General features: G+C 42.1%; 1 protein-coding gene across 1 annotated transcript; it reads right to left on the bottom strand.

The window, feature by feature from the left end:
• Nucleotides 1–3030: 3030 nt before the first annotated feature.
• LOC307071959 (CMP-N-acetylneuraminate-beta-galactosamide-alpha-2,3-sialyltransferase 1-like) lies at nucleotides 3031–9047 on the bottom strand. The gene is made up of 7 exons (XM_079731099.1): nucleotides 8887–9047; nucleotides 7858–8134; nucleotides 7505–7701; nucleotides 6942–7121; nucleotides 6134–6179; nucleotides 5887–6006; nucleotides 3031–5178 (listed from the first exon to the last, which is right to left on the bottom strand). Exons 2-7 carry the CDS (start codon nucleotides 8110–8112, stop codon nucleotides 5014–5016), a joined length of 963 nt encoding a protein of 320 aa, XP_079587225.1. The 5' UTR covers nucleotides 8113–8134; nucleotides 8887–9047; the 3' UTR covers nucleotides 3031–5013.
• Between the last annotated feature and the right edge of the window lie 9074 nt (nucleotides 9048–18121).

The following is an 18121-nucleotide window of genomic DNA, read 5'->3' as shown; positions in this document are numbered from 1 at the left end:
AAAATATAAGATACCCAATGGGTTGGCAAATTATTTTCTCCTCACTGGTTTATAACAAGTTAAATTTGCAAAATTGAAAAAATAAAGAAGCACCATCCCTTGAATTGTATGACTGAGAACAGCAGGAGTATGAATGTAGGCGATAAAATATAAAAAGACTCGCTCCCAAAGATCAAAGTCATGATCTGGCCATATGCTTTATGAGTTTGTATTGTAAAAAAAAAAAAAAAAAGGGTGAACCTTTTGCCCGGTTAAGGGTTGTATTGTCTGGATTGTTCAAGGTGGTGTTGCCAGAGCTGGGGGTTGTTAAGTGTTATAGAGGTGTGGTTTCTTACAGGTGGTGGTGGTCACAGAGCTGGGGATATTGCCCTGTGAGTATAGCTCATAATCATCATAGTCCTTAGCAAGACATGTCCGAGTTCCTGCCTGGCCAAAGAGTTCATGCCTGGCCCCCCCATCCCTTCTGCCAGGGTTGGGCGGGCGGGTTTGGTTGGTCTGTTGGTCAGCTTCCCAGCACGGGTCATCAGGACGTGTCTCATGTTACCTGGGGCCAGGGCTTATGGTGCGTTCCTGAATCCTCGGACGCCAGCCTTCCGAGTTGCACGTTTCACGTCACTTCCGGTCTCGGAGCATTCATAGCGTCCCTGTTCGTCTTTATGATTGTGGCATGAAATTGGCCAGTCGTTGTTCATTGTTAGCTACATTAGCCTCTTTAGCAAACAAGCCCGAAAACAAACAACACAACTTTACATTGTATTGCATGCACAGCAAGACCATGCAATGTATAAATTGGTGACCGGAATAAAGTAGCAATGTAATCAAGTGTGTAAGAGCATTTAAAATCGACATTAAAATGACCTACGTGGTACAAATACAAAAAAAATAAATCTCTTCAGGGGCGCAGCCATTTTGTCGAGATCATCATCACTGTTCTCGGTCTACTCTCAGATTTTCGAAACATGAAGACAAAAAGGGGGTGTGCCTTCGAGAAATGCCGCAAGAAAACTGGGAGATCTTCGACTCGGATGTCTGGCGTTCGAGGATTTAGGAACACACTGTTAGAACAGGTGCTGGTTCGACAACATTCGTACAACATAGTGTGTGTGTGGATGTGTGAGTGTGTCTGTCTAGCAATGAACTTCTAACATTATCGGTTAGACAATGGATGTAGGCTGCTTCTGATATCATCTCATTGTGGTTCAGTCAGGGACTTTCCTAGGAATTCTGGGCCCCCTGACATAATTCAGTTATGGAGCCCCCCCCCCCCCAACATATATACATTTTAAATGTTATATATTCATTCACATTTTATAATCATTAAATATTGGGTAATACTGGGTCAAAATTGAGTAGTCATTATCATCATCAAGGATGCAGGGAATGCAGAAAACTGCATTGAAACTCTTACTATGGACTAACCAGTCCCTCTTTACCTTTACCCTGCCATTTGGTGTCTTGGAATATTTAAGATAATCAGGGAAAGGCTTTCCCTCTCCGTCGTTGGGCATCTCCTCATCTTCCCTAACAGCAATCTTTCTGAAAATACTTGCCCTGTCTTTGTCAGTCAATCTTGCTGGCCACAAACCTGGGTCAACAGAAAGCAGCTGATCTGGGTCTGAGACCAGTACATGTGGCTCATCTGCATGTGGCTCACATCTGTCTGACATGTCCCTCATTTCAGCCTCACTTGGTTCCTCCACTTCCTCATCAGTGCTGCTTCTACTTAGACTGTCCTCCTTCTCCCCTTCTTCTATTTCAACCTCATTGGTTTCTTCTGTGGGTTCATCATGGCTTGAAGAGGGCCCTGACTCTAAGATACATCATATAATTCAGAAAATGTCTCGTAATTATCTGAACAATGTTGTCAACAGTCTATTTGATTGGATTGCGCTGGCCATGACTAAATATGTATTTGTATGTTTTGATTTGCTGCATTAGCCTACAATAAATAGCAGCTATTAATCTAAGGGTAGACTACTTGTAATTTTAGCTGACTTAAAACTAAAATGTACAAGTATCCTTAGTTTAATGTCTGCTAATATTGTAATGCAGCCAATCAAAATATTCAAAATCCGCTTACATAAATGTTAACCCCAAAGACTTTTGTTCATGGATTGCACATAGGCTCACCTTCTTGCCTTTCAACTGGGGGGGATAATCCTGGGGCTGCATCTGTGCATGTGGGCAGTTTTCATTAGCTAATGTCAACAGCTATCATGCTATGACTGGCAAGCAGTATGGAATGTTAATCATTGCATTATACGGGAGATATTAAATAGTCCGCCCGACTTGTAAAAAACAAAAACCCTCACGATTTTAACTCTAAAACACATTAAAGTATTATTAATTGATTAAATATTTTGTTCTTTCGTAAGTGACCATGGTATAAAGCGGGATAATGCCCTTCGAGGTGTCCATTAACAGAAATGAATGGACTTCGCGGAAGCAACCGCGGAGGACGGTTCACGCCTCCACGTCGTCCATTCACTTCTGTTAATGGACACCTCGTCGGGCATTATCCCTTACATATGTCAACATTACACATTACACCTGACATTTCCTTTTCAGTAGCAATGTAGGCTATTTGTAGATAGGTAGGCTATTGGATATCCTGTGAATGGTAATGCAAACGATCTTTTCAGTTTTATCATCCAGTGCAGGCTGTAATTATTTTAGCTACAGTAGTGCTAGCTGCTAGGCTTGTTATCAGGTTGTTGGGAAAGAGTAGAGGGAGGGAATATACCTTTCTTGGTAAAAAACTGGGTGACCAACTGTCGACCCCTTAGAGATCTTTCCTCTCTTTCTTTCCTCTCTTTCCTGCCATGACAACCTGACTTCTTCATTTCACCGACCGGCATACACACAAACTGACTTTAGGCAATCTGCACTTGTTTCACCACGATCTGCCTGGCTACTTTGCTCTGCAGTAGCGTGAGACTTGGGCTGTACCAAATAATGACAAATGAGAGAGGTGATAATAGGGTGAACACTTTCTAATGATTTTGTAAAAATGGAGAAACAAACCACAAGTTCATTTAATTTGATGATTTAATCCGAAAAATAAAATTAAAAGAAATATGAATCAATATTTCGCCAAAACTTGCACATAGTTGTAATAATACCAGTGTCCTCTCAGTGCTGCGCCCCTGGAATCATCCTAATTTACCCCCCACCTAAGGACGTCCCTGCGTACAAGCAGGTGTCACCAGGCCACTTGGCCACCAGGCAGAATGGAAGAGCCGTAGGGCCAACTTGTGGACAGCAGCGGGTGTGTTCCACACCAGCGCAAATCAGACTATGAAGGATCGGATCAGATGCGTCCTGCGCTTTGTCCCACCTTCTTCAACTAGGTGTAAGTATGCATACTGTAGCAGGTGAGGCTGCTAAAACAAACCAACCCACACACACTCCCACACAGAGAATGACATTCCTTTAACACAAAGGGGGATAGAGGGTGACAGGTTATGATAACATCTACTTCTGAGAAACACACTTTAATGAAGCATTGAGAGTAGTGATGACAACATCTTAGGCTGCACACTTGGGAGAATTTTACTTATATAAGGCATGTGCCCGTGTGGGAGAATTTTACTTATATAAGGATTATAATCATCATCTTGCCAAACATATATATACATATGCATAAACATATACATATACATAGATATATACATACATACATACATACATATATATACACATGTATCTATGTATCTATGAATGAGATAAGCATTGGAAAAAACATCTCTTTGGAGAGTCTCCTTTGTGAAAAGATCATCCGATGTTCTGTGCCACCAGTATGGACTAATATTCCTCGTACAATATAATTTAAAAAAAAAAGCTGATATAAAAGCTGATGTGGTCGAGACCACCTAATGGTTAGAGGATGTTGTGAAAGGAATGGAAAAGGCTATCTACCAAGGGGAAGGGGTAACTTAGGCAAGGTTAGAAGGATGGGGTAAACTGGGTTTTCATTGATGGATAAGGGAGGGAAGGTTAAAGGATTAGGGAAAACTGGGTGAAATGTTTTTCAGTTTGCCACAAGTATGAGGAAGAACCAGTTGTTGATGACCATAAAGAGAACGGAAAGAAATCATTATGTCGTCCTTGGTTGGTGCCATATATGGGCATTCTTGATTAACAAGCCTGGCTTGGAGCTTATTTTAGGAATCACAAGGTAAGGCTAGATAAACAAATGCACCTGCTTTTAGCGAAACCGAAGAAACAAGTGATCTGACAACCAGCTCAGCTTTTGTTTTTCTTTGTTCACAGAAACAAAAACAAAAAAACGGACCCCCGTGCTTCCTTTCCGTTTTTGACAGCAAGACGGCACGTCAACAAGCTTGGTATCATTCAATACTTTAAAACCTGTTTCAAAAAATATAAAGTAGAGCTCTCCTAGAGAGACGTATCCATCAGCTAGGAGGAAAGACAGCGCCCAAGAAAGAGAGACTTCAGAGAGCAGAGAGAAGAGATCCACCAGGCCCCCCCTAACCATAGTAAATAGTGTAGAGTTTACACTATCCTCTCAACATCTTTTGCATCACTTCTTGCAGATCTGAAGCCATGAAATTGTCCTTGAGGCCCTCTTTCATATAAAGGCCCTGACACACCAACCAGATTATCGGTCGTCGGACAGTCAGGCGAGCTCGGTTACCTGAGTCTGTTTGGTGTGTGCTGTGCGATCGGCAGTTGTCAAAGCCGTCGGTGATCTTTTCAGCCGATTGCACATGTTGAATCGGCGATCGGCAGTCGGAATGGTGTGTCAGGGCCATAAGAGACCCCAGGTCTCAAGCTCACTCCACAGTTTGACAAACTGCTTAACAAGTGACAACAAAAAACCAACAAAATGAGCCAAAAAATTAACCACAGAGCTGTGTCAATGTTTGATCTCAAATCATCACACCCCTAACTAGAGGAGTAAAAAGAAAGAAAGATGTGAGGTTGGCAGTAAATGTTTAAGTTCAGGGTCCACTACTACCATGACCATTTTGTCAGAGAGACAGAAAACATTCAAAACCCTTTATAGAAGTTCAGTTTTTGCCTTTCTGCAAGTTGCAGAATAAGTTTGTACTCTTGCCCTCCACCATGCTGTCCAGTTCCAAAATGTCTTCCAAACGTCTCCCAGTAGTGGTTCCAGTTTCCATCCTTGTTTGCTCCAAATCCAAATACATTGACCTGGGAAATCAGACACGTAGCTGTTCACTTTGATAGGGAATATAATAGTGAACTAGACATGTCACCGCATGTGTTTTGCACCAACTGATAATGGCTAATAAGCAAGCACATATTACCATAAGGTTGGGCAATTACTAATGAGTATTTAGACCAAATTGTGGTTCATTTGGGCTTACAGGTCGGTTTTCACGACTTTTTAAGGTTTTTTCCAAAAGTGACATTATGGGTCTCCAATTGCAAAAACAGTCAGCATGTCAAATAAGGCCCAGATACCAAGGTCCAGACATTTTTATAAAAGGGGAATGGCTCACAGCCTTTTAAGTTTGACCACTGTATACTGTATTGCCCTAAGTGGTTATAGTAAGTGAATACTTTGTGGAGACGTCAATACATCCTGTCCACATATGCTAATTTAATTTGACAACTCTCAGATGTTCAGGTTTGGTGTGGTTGATTTTAGCGTTTTTGCCCAATTTCCTTTTTTAATATTAAATATTAATATTAATTTAAAAGAAAATTTGCATGGGTTGGTATATGCCCGACTTTTTGGTAGGGGTTTGGCGCACATCCAGAAATAAATTCAGAGGAGATATTTACATAAAAAAGGAATAATAATAATGATTATAATAATAGACACATGATAACAGTATTGTTGCTTGCATTGCAACAACACTAATTACTGTTTGCTTATGTTTCCATTTTACCTACCTCATCACAAATGTGCATTGCAAGCACCACACCCATAAAGCCAGTGGATGGATACTTTCCTTTTTTTCCCAGCCAGTTTTCATGGACATATTGGATAAAGCCGGGATGGAGAACCTTTACCTGGGTGCATGAGGAGCTCAGATTCAGCCTCTACAAGTGACATTACATTGATATACCTTTCACAACTAGAAAACAACTAGAAAAGGTCACCACTATGTGGCAAGTTGCAAAATGACTTAATACCCACCAAACCCTGATTCGCTTTGACTGTTGATTTCACCTGTTTGTATGTGCTGTGATAAAACAAACATAAAACAATTACATTGGAGTTGGTACGGGAGAAATGATTTTGTCGAACATACTTAAAACTAGATTCCTGCAAAATAATCAAAACCACAAATTATATCTGTGTGGCTCAGCCTTCAGGTGATCAAAAGCACAATGTTTAGAAAGTGAAAAATATATATATCTTCACAAAAACAAAGACATTTGGGATACTTCCATGAGGATAATTTACTTTGCTTGCAGTTCTGAAAATGTTCATTGTAAAAAACAGTTTGGAGATACAAATGTAGCCAACATAAGTGTATGGGTGTAGTGTTGTCAGGTGTAAACATACCTAGGATACAACTAAACAAAAAGACCAAAGGCACAAACAATACGTGGTGCCTCCCAAACGACAACCACCCTGACACTGGGCTCACAGGTCTACTTCTAAATAAGCCCAGCTCAGGTGTTGTCAATGAGCTCATTAGGCTCCCCTCGTCAGGGTCGTGACACCTCCCCCCATAAGACGGCGGTCCCCCAAGAAAAAAAAAAGAACAAACCATACCAGACACAATTGAATTTGTGTGTTTCACATCACAGATAACATTTTTTCTGTTAATAGAAAAGGGATAAATGTGGTCTAGGATGGGACACTGCATAATCAGACTTGTAAAGTCGGTGCAACTTGAAGCGATCCTTTTCTGAAATTTAGACATTACCTAGCTAGCACTTCTTAAATCACTGAAACATATGTTGTTGTTGACATTTTGTATATTCTGTTGACTTACCTTTTTACAGATTTTGAGGTGAAAGCGCTGACTAGCCACTCAAGGTCCCTTATTTTGAAGGGAAATAGCATGAGATGAGTGTGGTCATTCAAATCCACAGCACTCTCTGGGTACATGATGTGGAGAGTCGTTTTGTTTCCCACGTCCCCTTCGTAGCCCACAATACGAGCTGTATTGAACCTAGATTGTACAATTAAGGAAAATTACATCGGTATCATTTATATTTGAGGGACTTTATGTAGTTATAAAGCTACATAAAACAGTTATTTAGCTCATCAATGGCGGCTAAGAATGACCTGGTCTAATGGACTTAATCTTCAATGAGAGACAAGCAGGAAATCTAGTCCAGCATCTGTTGCAAGTGATGGAGCATAGAATAATACACGGAGTCGGGGTGTGTCTCTAAGTAAGATGTATTAACGAGCTGGCACATAACATTACTGACGCGTTGGCTACCCGAGTGAATACACACCCGAGCCCACCAGAGGGAGCTGTCGGCTTGCATAACACTACCTTACAACAGCATCCACACGGGGCAGGAAGGTTACACTGGCATAATTTACCTTATGATGACATCATGAAAGTCAATGAGGGGTCCATAGTGAGACCCCAGCAAATTCACTGAATTCCCAACCACAGCACAGGTCCTGCAGCGATCAGGGCTGGAGTCCATGAAGCTCTCCTGTTCTGGGAAAATCTCTAACACCTTCAGTTCGGCCATTCTGTAGCTGAGGAAGGGCTTATTGCCATATGGCAAGGTCTGACGTGAAGAGAAGAGGATAATTAATTATCGGTTGAAGGAGAAGTTTGCAATTGAGTATTGATATATTTTATGTGGATTTTGTGAACGTTTTGAATCCAGATTTACTTGCTTGTTATCGTTACTATCTAACATTTTTTTATTGCATATATTCACCTTCCACCATCTGAAATCACGCTCTGAGAGAACGTTATCCTGCGTCAAAAAGGGATTGAGAGACGCGTTGAAGCGTTCCGTAAACCATGGATCGTCATCATGTATTGCACATCTATTGCACGCGCACGGACGCAAGCCCTCAAGCCGGAGCCAGTGCCCCAACCGTTTGTCCATTGTATCAGTTTCATACAGCACAAGGATGCACATTATTCCAGACATGAATAGGATAGTGTATCTTCGTGTGCGGCTTGCCATATTGAGAATGTGATGATCCAATCTGTTAAAGGTGGACATATAAATTAATAGATTTCAATAAATACTCTTAAAGTGTTTTTTTCATTTATTAATTTTTATGTAATCCCTTCTTTAGTTGGCTTCAACTACATGAAGCCTTTCTGTCTGCAAGCCTAAATCCAGGCAACTGCACAGTGTAAAATAATTGTCACGTTTATTGATTGCTTAGCCGTTGTTTTGTATAGGGTTAGAAATAGCAAAAATTGCAATTCAGCTAGCTAGATAAAATATCACAATCTGACTGAAAAAGGATGATCAACGCAAATATATTATCAATGACAAATCGAGTATTGATTGATTATATGTCATTTAGTCATTAGCCTCGGAGTAGCATCAGTCTGTCTCGTTCACATCTTACAAAGACGAACTGTTCCAAAATAATAGCAACACAGTATTGGCTGGTAACCAATTCAAATCCACACCAAAGCAAATCGTGTAGACCTACTCCTACACACAATATTTCTGCTTAACCCATTTGTACCGGCTGCTGCACGGCGCAGCAGCCGGTACAAATGGGTTAAAGAAAAAAACCAAAAGAAACTAAATTTATATTGTTCTCTTTTTTCTTAATACTGATCAAGCCTAGTCAGCAATGTTGCTTTTTCACATGCAATTTATAATAATAAGACTACTAATAATGCTGATTATTATAATCATTATCATGGTTATTTGAATGATAACCATGAAAACCATAATATTAACAACGATGACATCAAATAAGTATATTCCTTTTACCTGATAATTGTGAAGAAATATAAAACTCTGTTACAGTCCGAATATTTAAAGATGACATCAAATAGCAGCTATTATGCCCATGGTGAAAATAAACTGTTGTAACAGCAAAGGTTAAACCAAAAAGATTGAAACCCTTATTGCAAAGCTTACATGTAAACACTTCCCCCTCTACCCAGGTTATGAGATTTCACATCCTGGTGTTTGCTTACAGTGCACTCATCAAGTCACTCCCATCTTGGTTTCAATTCCTTCTCGACATCCTTCTCCTCCGAGTCCCTACTCCACCTCCTCCTCCACCTCCTGCTCCTCCGAGTCCCTACTGCACCTCCCTCTCCTCCGAGTCCCTCCTCCACTCCCTCCTTCTCCTAGTCCCTAGTCCTGTGGTAGAAAATAATGAAGGTTTGAAAGGATTGTGGTGGGACGCGCGGCGTCTGGCCTGCAGAGGGAATATGGACATGTTGGGAGCACACCGGATCTGCTGGGTGGATTGGGTCTGATTGCGGGCACCTGTTCGTAGAGATGGATTTATTGATTCGTTTCCGCGAACCAGTTCGCGTCATTCAGTTCGCCAAGAGGAGTCGTTCGCGAATCGTTCATTCGTTCGTTCAGTCGAGTTTCCGGTAGCGGTGAATCGAATCATACACGGTTCTCTGAGTCAGTCAGACTCAGCCCCTCGTTCGTTAGTTAGTTCGTTCGTTCAGTCGAGTATCCGGTTCAGTCGAGTTTCCGGTAGAATCATGGAATGAACGGCTCAGACTCAGCGCCTCCCTCGTTCTCATTCTCATACGTCAACATTACAACTTTAACCAAACGCGGCGGGATGGGGGGTGTAGTTGATTATTGGATGTTTGACATATCAGCAAAATAATAGACTTGATTTAGCAATGATGGTGGGTATCCCGGGTGTTTTAGGCTCCCATAAACAGAACCCTGTGCAGCCAAAGACTAAATCTAGCTGCCAAAATTAACACTGCCTTCAAAACGAGAGCTGGTTAATTGTGAAAAATGCATTAAACTGTCATCAGACAACGCAGTTATACGCTATTGTAATGACCTCGCCGGTGACAAACCAAGTCACTGAAAACCCGTAACCAACGGCAAAAAGCCACACTAACAACAACCGGTTACCCGGGCAACCCCCCAACCCGGTCCCTTCAACGTGCAAGCCCCCACCCTCCTGTTCTCCCAAGGCCCTCCCCCAGCTGACCTGATGATTCGCCCCCCACACTGATTGACAAGAAGAACATCCAATGCATGCACAGAGAACTGGCATAACGGACAACGAAATACAATGCAACACATAACACACAAACTCTTTAAATGTCCCAGGGTCGCTACACTATAGACCCTAGAGTTTCTGGTATAAAGGCTGGGACGAATTTCAAATGATAAATATGTACACTTTATGTTGAAAGTATACTGTCGCGATTTCCATTGAAACGGATTGCGCGTTGAGTAGTCTTCACAACGAGAGCTGGTAGGTTGTGAAAAATGTGGTATAAAGGCTGAGACGAATTTCGAATTATAAATATGTACAATGCATCCTTTAAATACGTCCATGCAACAGATGGCCAATGTGAATAATAGATAGCTCGCTAACTAAGCCCATTTGTTTTTCCCCCATTAAACCTGTTTTCTGTCTCTCATTGACTAAAATTCAACGAGAGCGTCCTAGACTCAGTCCTAGAACAGCATACGATTGGCTGGCTCTCGTGAGTCGTGACGTCTCTCAGTCGGTCCCTCCTCACCACTCACATAGTGAGTGAACGAACTGTCAGCGATTCAGCGACTAGTGGGTCTGGGAGGAGTCGACTCTGAGAACGAACGAGACGAACGAGGCAAACGAGAGAGAGGAACCAGTTCAGTTCGTTCGTCTTAACGATTCGTTCATTAGAACTTATTCGTTCGCGAACGAGTCAACACTACCTGTTCGCAATCAGACCCAATCAGGGAGTGTGTATTTATGTGCCTGCTTTATCTTGTAGTGAGGAGGATCGGTAGCAGAGAGGAATGATTAAACCACATGGACGATCGCTGCAAGAGATCCCCAGAAACGCTCCCTGTGACCGCCTTGGCGGATTTACGATTTATGTTTTGTGATTTGTTGAACTGTCCATAGTCGAAATAAACGACTTGCTTGTGCTGAAAAGCAACCCTGGTGTCCATGCGCTCTGTGGATCGGCTGATGGAGGTGGGTCAGGTCGCCCGCGTCACCCGTGCCCCGTCTCCTCCCCAGGGTCCCGGCGAGGCGTACAGTATCCCGGTGAGGATACAGCGGGGTACGTATCAGGCGCTGTTGGATTCGGGCTGCATGCAGACCATGATCCATCAGCGCCTGGTGCGATGCGAGGCATTGGTAGAGGCATCTAGCGTTCCGGTGAGGTGTATACACGGGGATGTTCACGAGTATCGCTTGGTCCCTATCGAAATTCGTTATGGGGGGAAAAAGCATAGAGTCAAGGCGGCAGTTAGTTCGGGCCTCACGCATCCCCTGATTCTAGGGTTGGATTGGGCTGGGTCTCCACAGGCTGTTAGGGGGACTACAGGGGTGAGGACACAACAGATAGGGACATGTAAGTCCTGTGCTGTGTTCTGCGCCGATGCGGGGGCGTCCGACGCTGTTCAGGGACGGGGGGGGGGGGGCGGGGAGTCCTCAACCCGAGGTCCCAGCACCGAGGTTCCCACCGGTGGAGGAATTTCCCCTCGAGCAGTCTCGAGACGCTACCCTACGCTCAGCCTACGACCAAGTGATAGCTATTGATGGTACTCGGGTACAGCCAGACGCAGTACCCGAGTTTGACAAACTCCTGTTTCCTTTCAATTAACCTGACCTCACCATTGGCCATTCAACCTCTGTTTCCATTGTGTTCCAACTTCTGTTTTTTTACTTAGTAACTGAACCCAGGGACGTCCTTAGGGGGGGGTAAATTAGGATGATTCCAGGGGCGCAGCACTGACGGGGGCGCCCCAGAAGACACTGGTATTATTACAACTATATGCAAGTTTTGGCGAAATATTGATTCATATTTCTTTTAATTTTATTTTTTTCGGATTAAATCATCGAATTAAATGAACATGTGGTTTGTTTCTCCATTTTTACAAAATCATTAGAAAGTCTTCACCCTATTATCACCTCTCTCATTTGTCATTATTTGGTACAGCCCAAGTCTCACGCTACTGCAGAGCAAAGTAGCCAGGCAGATCGTGGTGAAGCAAGTGCAGACTGCCTAAAGTCAGTCAGTTTGTGTGTATGCCGGTCGGTGAAATGAAGAAGTCAGGTTGTCATGGCAGGAAAGAGAGGAAAGAAAGAGAGGAAAGAGCTCTAAGGGGTCGACAGTTGGTCACCCAGTTTTTTACCAAGAAAGGTATATTCCCTCCCTCTACACTTTCCCAACAACCTGATAACAAGCCTAGCAGCTAGCACTACTGTAGCTAAAATAATTACAGCCTGCACTGGATGATAAAACTGAAAAGATCGTTTGCATTACCATTCACAGGATATCCAATAGCCTACCTTTCTACAAATAGCCTACATTTCTACTGAAAAGGAAATGTCAGGTGTAATGTGTAATGTTGACATATGTAAGGGATAATGCCCGACGAGGTGTCCATTAACAGAAGTGAATGGACGACGTGGAGGCGTGAACCGTCCTCCGCGGTTGCTTCCGCGAAGTCCATTCATTTCTGTTAATGGACACCTCGAAGGGCATTATCCCGCTTTATACCATGGTCATTTACGAAAGAACAAAATATTTAATCAATTAATAATACTTTTATGTGTTTTAGAGTTAAAATCGTGAGGGTTTTTGTTTTTTTTACAAGTCGGGCGGACTATTTAATATCTCCCGTATAATGCAATGATTAACATTCCATACTGCTTGCCAGTCATAGCATGATAGCTGTTGACATTAGCTAATGAAAACTGCCCACATGCACAGATGCAGCCCCAGGATTATCCCCCCCAGTTGAAAGGCAAGAAGGTGAGCCTATGTGCAATCCATGAACAAAAGTCTTTGGGGTTAACATTTATGTAAGCGGATTTTGAATATTTTGATTGGCTGCATTACAATATTAGCAGACATTAAACTAAGGATACTTGTACATTTTAGTTTTAAGTCAGCTAAAATTACAAGTAGTCTACCCTTAGATTAATAGCTGCTATTTATTGTAGGCTAATGCAGCAAATCAAAACATACAAATACATATTTAGTCATGGCCAGCGCAATCCAATCAAATAGACTGTTGATAACATTGTTCAATATGTTCAGATAATTACGAGACATTTTCTGAATTATATGATGTATCTTAGAGTCAGGGCCCTCTTCAAGCCATGATGAACCCACAGAAGAAACCAGTGAGTTTTTTTTACAGTTGCCATGAGCTTTAACATATTCTTTGAAACAAACCATCAGTTCACCATTTTCTTCGAACAAATTACCCCTGGTGGGATTAATTAAGTTGTTTTTATTGTGTTGCATTGATAAGTAAGTGTGTACAAATCTATTTGTTGGAGGTTGACATTGTAAACAGATGGGTGAATTGCCCATCTATTTACAGAATAAGAGTCTGTTACATACGACAGTTTTACAACGAGTGCACTCAACACGAAGGAACCAAAGTTTAAACCGATATCTGATAACGCTTTGTTGGAGGTTGACATTGTAAACAGATGGGTGAATTGCCCATCTATTTACAGAATAAGAGTCTGTTACATACGACAGTTTTACAACGAGTGCACTCAACACGAAGGAACCAAAGTTTAAACCGATATCTGATAACGCTGACTTTCTTAACATTTTTAAGTAAGACGACATCCAAATGTTGAATGACTACTTTAGTGAGAGTAGTTAGTGTGGTGGTAGTGATAGAGGTTGGGTTGCTGATTGTTGTAAAGGGGTGGTACACACAAACACAAAAACACACGCACACACAGACGTTATATTGATTACCTTATTATTAGTTTGCACAGAGATAAAAGTTTGAATAAAGTGTAACAACTGTGAATATAGGTGTAATCATGTATAAGAGGATTAAAAAAGATTGAATAGCTTAACTTAATTGGAGTTGAGAAAAGAGACAAAAAGTAATGTACTATTGGGGTTTAATTATGTCTAAGACTGATCCATCCAGCATACAATTAGGTGGACACTCCCACTTGTGATGTCCCTAAGAGGAAGTTTGATATCATTTTATCGTGGTATTTTAGAGCCCCAATAATAATGATGCGATCAAACACGACTGAAGGTAACAAGAAAGGTAAGGCATAATTTGTCGTTGTATTGTCGCTATTCTTTCGCATCTAGTTCATCAAGATTAGCTCACAGAATTATGAGGCCTATATTAATGGACCACGCGGAGTCTCAGCTTTTATATGACATATCAGTTGTGTTGATAGCATATCGTGAAAAATATCTATTTTAAGCACATTGGCATTTAGCGTCTACTAGAAGCAGAAACACAGCCATGTATGAAGCACCTGGACACAAACCATCGACTCGTTCTCAAAAACCTGGACTTAGGTTGAACACGATCAGGATCAGTAGAAGTAGAGGGAATGAGTTTAGTCTCAAGTCTAAAAATTTTGGTTGACATCATCAAGCTCTCAGCAGGGCTCAACGGAGGTCAATGAGACCAACTGAAAATATACCAAGCAGGTTTTATAAATGGTATAAAAATGATATATATACATTATATGAATGATATTGTCCTCCGCAAGACAGGTCAGCCAGATTTCCTGCCTGGCCTAAGCTTGTTGGAGCGTGGGGTACAGCCTCTTTTTATAGGGATTGCTGCCAGAGCTAGGGAGGGCCTGCTTGGGTGGTCTGTCCATCACTGCACAACTTCCCAGTACATCAGGACGTCACTAATGTCATCTGGGTTCAGGGCTCAGATCTGGTGCCGTGTCTGTGATGATTTGAATGAATGGACACCAGCTTGAAATTCAATCGGTTCCTTATAACTGAATGAGACAACAAGGAAGTCGCATGATGCACTAAATCAACATCGCAAGGTTACCACAGCTCAAAGGTGTGAAATGCGGTGTAAAAAAGTAATACAATAATACATGTGTTGCCCTATTAGGTCACAAATGAATCTCCCTCCTTCTGGAGATCGTTACATTTATGTCTAGATTATAATGGACAAAACACTGGTTAAGCAATTATAAACTTTTAAATTATTTCACACTGTGCTTTTGCCTGGGTTTAGGCTTGCAGACATATAGGCTTCATGTGGTTAGTCGGAATTCAGACGTGTCCAGTTTGTTGTGTTTACCTATCCAAAATTGTGAAAAAGTGAAAGAATACTTTGAGTATTTATTGACATCTCCACATTTAAATGTCCATCTTTCACAGATTGAATCATCCCATTCTCAATACGGCAAGCTGCAGACGAAGAGTAAACATTATCCTATTCATGTTTGGATAATGTGCATCATTGTGCTACTTGAAATTACTACAACAAACAAACATTTGTGGATTCCTAAATTGGGGCACTGGCTCCGGCTTGAGGGCTTGCGTCCGTGCGCGTGCAATACATGATGACAATCCATGGTTTACGGAACGCTTCAACGCGTCTCTCAATCCCTTTTTGACGCAGGATAACGCTCTCTCAGAGCGTGATTTCAGATGGTGGAAGGTGAAGATATGCAATAAAGCAATGTTAGATAGTAACGGTAACAAGCATGTAAATCCGGATTAAAAACATTCACAAAATCCACATCAAATATATCAATACTCAATTGCAAACTTCTCCTACAACCGATAATGAATTATCCTCTTCTCTTTACATCAGAACTTGCAATCTGGCAATAAGGCCTTCCTCAGCTACAGAATGGCCGAACTGAAGGTGTTTGAGATTTTCCCACAACAGGAGAGCTTCATGGACTCCAGCCCTGATCGCTGAAGGACCTGTGCTGTGGTTGGGAATTCAGTTAATTTGCTGGGGTCTCACTATGGACCGGGCCCTCCGCTCCCTATACGCAGAGTACACAGAGTGCGTAGGGCACCAAGTACCTGGCTGGGGCACCAAAATTAAGCTTGCTAAAAAAAATTCATGATAATAATTTAATAATTAATTATTAAAAAACTACAAAAATATATAACTAAGCTATGAAGAGGCCTACCGTAGTTTTTTCTTAATTGTATAACCTATATCACTTAATTTAGGCAAATTACATGTTTTTACCTAATATATAAAAATAGTCTCCCCCCTTCCCTGACCCTAATGGTACAGCCTTCGAAGCTCTCGTGTTTTCGCATCGGAGACAGAGCAGGTGCCGGTGATATGAAGTTGCTTTTGAATGGCAGCAACAGCGAATATATAATGACAAGTAAGAGACAACAGGAATCTGGAGCAGAAAAGCGGAAAAAGAAAAAGCTGAGAGATGACACCCGTGCATCCCTTGTTGGTAAGTGTGTGAGTATTATAGCTCTAATTGTTTTGCTAACGTTCAGTGATATTGTAATGCTAGCATGACAGTTACACTACACAGCAGCAGAAGCTAATAGTTAAGACCAGTGGCGGTGGGTCAATGGGGGCGCTAGGGCGCCGCCCCTCCGTGAAATATTCACTTGAATATATCTGCCAACTATTAATAAACTATTATTACGCAAATAAATCAACAAAAATACATAGCGTTTATCCTCGTTTACTTGTGTGATATACTTGTCACTGCCAGCAACCATTTAAATGCATCTGAACGTCAATGATTTGGTCTAGGCTAGTTAATGGTCATTCGAAATAAAGCCCTCCTCCAAGTCATGGGCGCCGGCCACGTTGAAGTCAATTTAAGCTCGCTAACTTTTTGCTGTCAATCAAGCAGACAGCTTTTCATTGGCGCAAGAAAATTCGCCCTCGGGTCGCACCAGCCTGCGCCCCAAGCCAATGGTATCGCTTTACTTTTTTGTTATCACCACATGATTGGACAATTCAGCGAATCAATCAAATAGGCTACCTCCCTCAGCAGCATTCGCGCACCACAACTAAATGTAGAGACCATTTAAAGTTCCAGCAGAATTTTCTTTTCCAAGGGTGGATGGAAGGGCATTTCACCCAAACCTCCAATTGAAATCCCTTTCTAATAAAGAAAAAATCCAAAGGAGCTATTATAGCTAGTTATAGCTGTCAGAAGTCAAGTTAAAGAAGTCCGAGAAGCTCTCTTGGAAGCAAGACAAGCTGTCACTGAACCTGTTGCAAGGTCAGAGGCTCAAAGCCTGGCAGAAGAGGTTGGCTTGTTCAGATTTCTGATCTGCACCATTGTTTGGGCTGAAGTTCTTTCAGTCACCAACCAGGTGAACAAGCTGCTGCAGTCATCATCAATGCAGCTTAACGTTGCAGCCGGGCTCATTGAGACTGCTAAAGCCTCCCTTACAAAATACAGGCAGTCTGGGTTTGCTGAGGCCATAGCAACTGCCAAGGAGCTGTGTGAGGCTCTTAACCTCGAACCCGAGCTCAAACAGAAGCGGTTGAGAAGCACAAAAAGGCAGTTCGGCTACGAAGCTCCTGACAAGCCCTTCAGTGATGCAAAGAAGAGGCTTGCAGTTGAATTTTTCAACAGAGTTGTGGACTCCGCTCTGACGTCGCTGCAGGAGCGGTTTGAGACCCTGAGCCAGGTGAGACACACATTTGGACTGTTACTTGACTTTCAAAAAGTACATGGGATATCCAAGGAGGACCTGCGCAAACACTGTCTCGATGTGGAGAAGGCTCTCACAGATAAAGGCGAAGCTGATGTTGATGGACTGGAGATGATGCAGGAGATGATCAACCTCCCTCAACTGCCATCAAAGACGACTGCCATGGAGATGCTGACCATTCTTCATGACAGTAACCTGCAAGAAGTGTATCCAAACCTCTGGATTGCTTTAAGGATTTCTTTGACTCTTCCAGTCATCGTTGCTTCTGCTGAGCGCATTTTTTCGAAACTGAAACTTATCAAAATCTACCTACGGTCAACAATGGCACAAGAACGCTTAAGTGGCCTTGCTGTCATCAGCATCAATGCAGAAGTGGCACATAACGTGTCATACGATGACTTGATTAGTGATTTTGCTGCCAGGAAAAGTCGCCGTGCACCTTTCTGAAGCCTCCTGCAGCTGCAGGACAATATTGCACTCTTTTTTTTTGTGAAAACCAGGGATTATTTCAAAATCTTGCCTTAAAACCAGGTCTGTTTATGACTACGCAGTAGTGAAGTAAATAACTACTTTGGTTATGTTCAAATGTAGCTACTGCT

This window comes from Pollachius pollachius (genome assembly GCF_949987615.1).
Source record: "Pollachius pollachius genome assembly, chromosome: 2".
Classification (NCBI taxonomy): domain Eukaryota; kingdom Metazoa; phylum Chordata; class Actinopteri; order Gadiformes; family Gadidae; genus Pollachius; species Pollachius pollachius.
This window is presented reverse-complemented; position numbering and strand designations above follow the sequence as displayed.

Excerpts from the sequence above, each read along its gene's own strand:
- LOC307071959 (XM_079731099.1), bottom strand. The coding sequence starts at position 8,112 with ATGGCAAGCCGCACACGAAGATACACTATCCTATTCATGTCTGGAATA. Across the intron at positions 6,007-6,133 it reads TCAAAGCGAATCAGGGTTTG|GTAAAGGTTCTCCATCCCGG; the intron begins GTGGGTATTAAG and ends TCATGCACCCAG. Across the intron at positions 5,179-5,886 it reads CAATGCACATTTGTGATGAG|GTCAATGTATTTGGATTTGG; the intron begins GTAGGTAAAATG and ends CTGATTTCCCAG.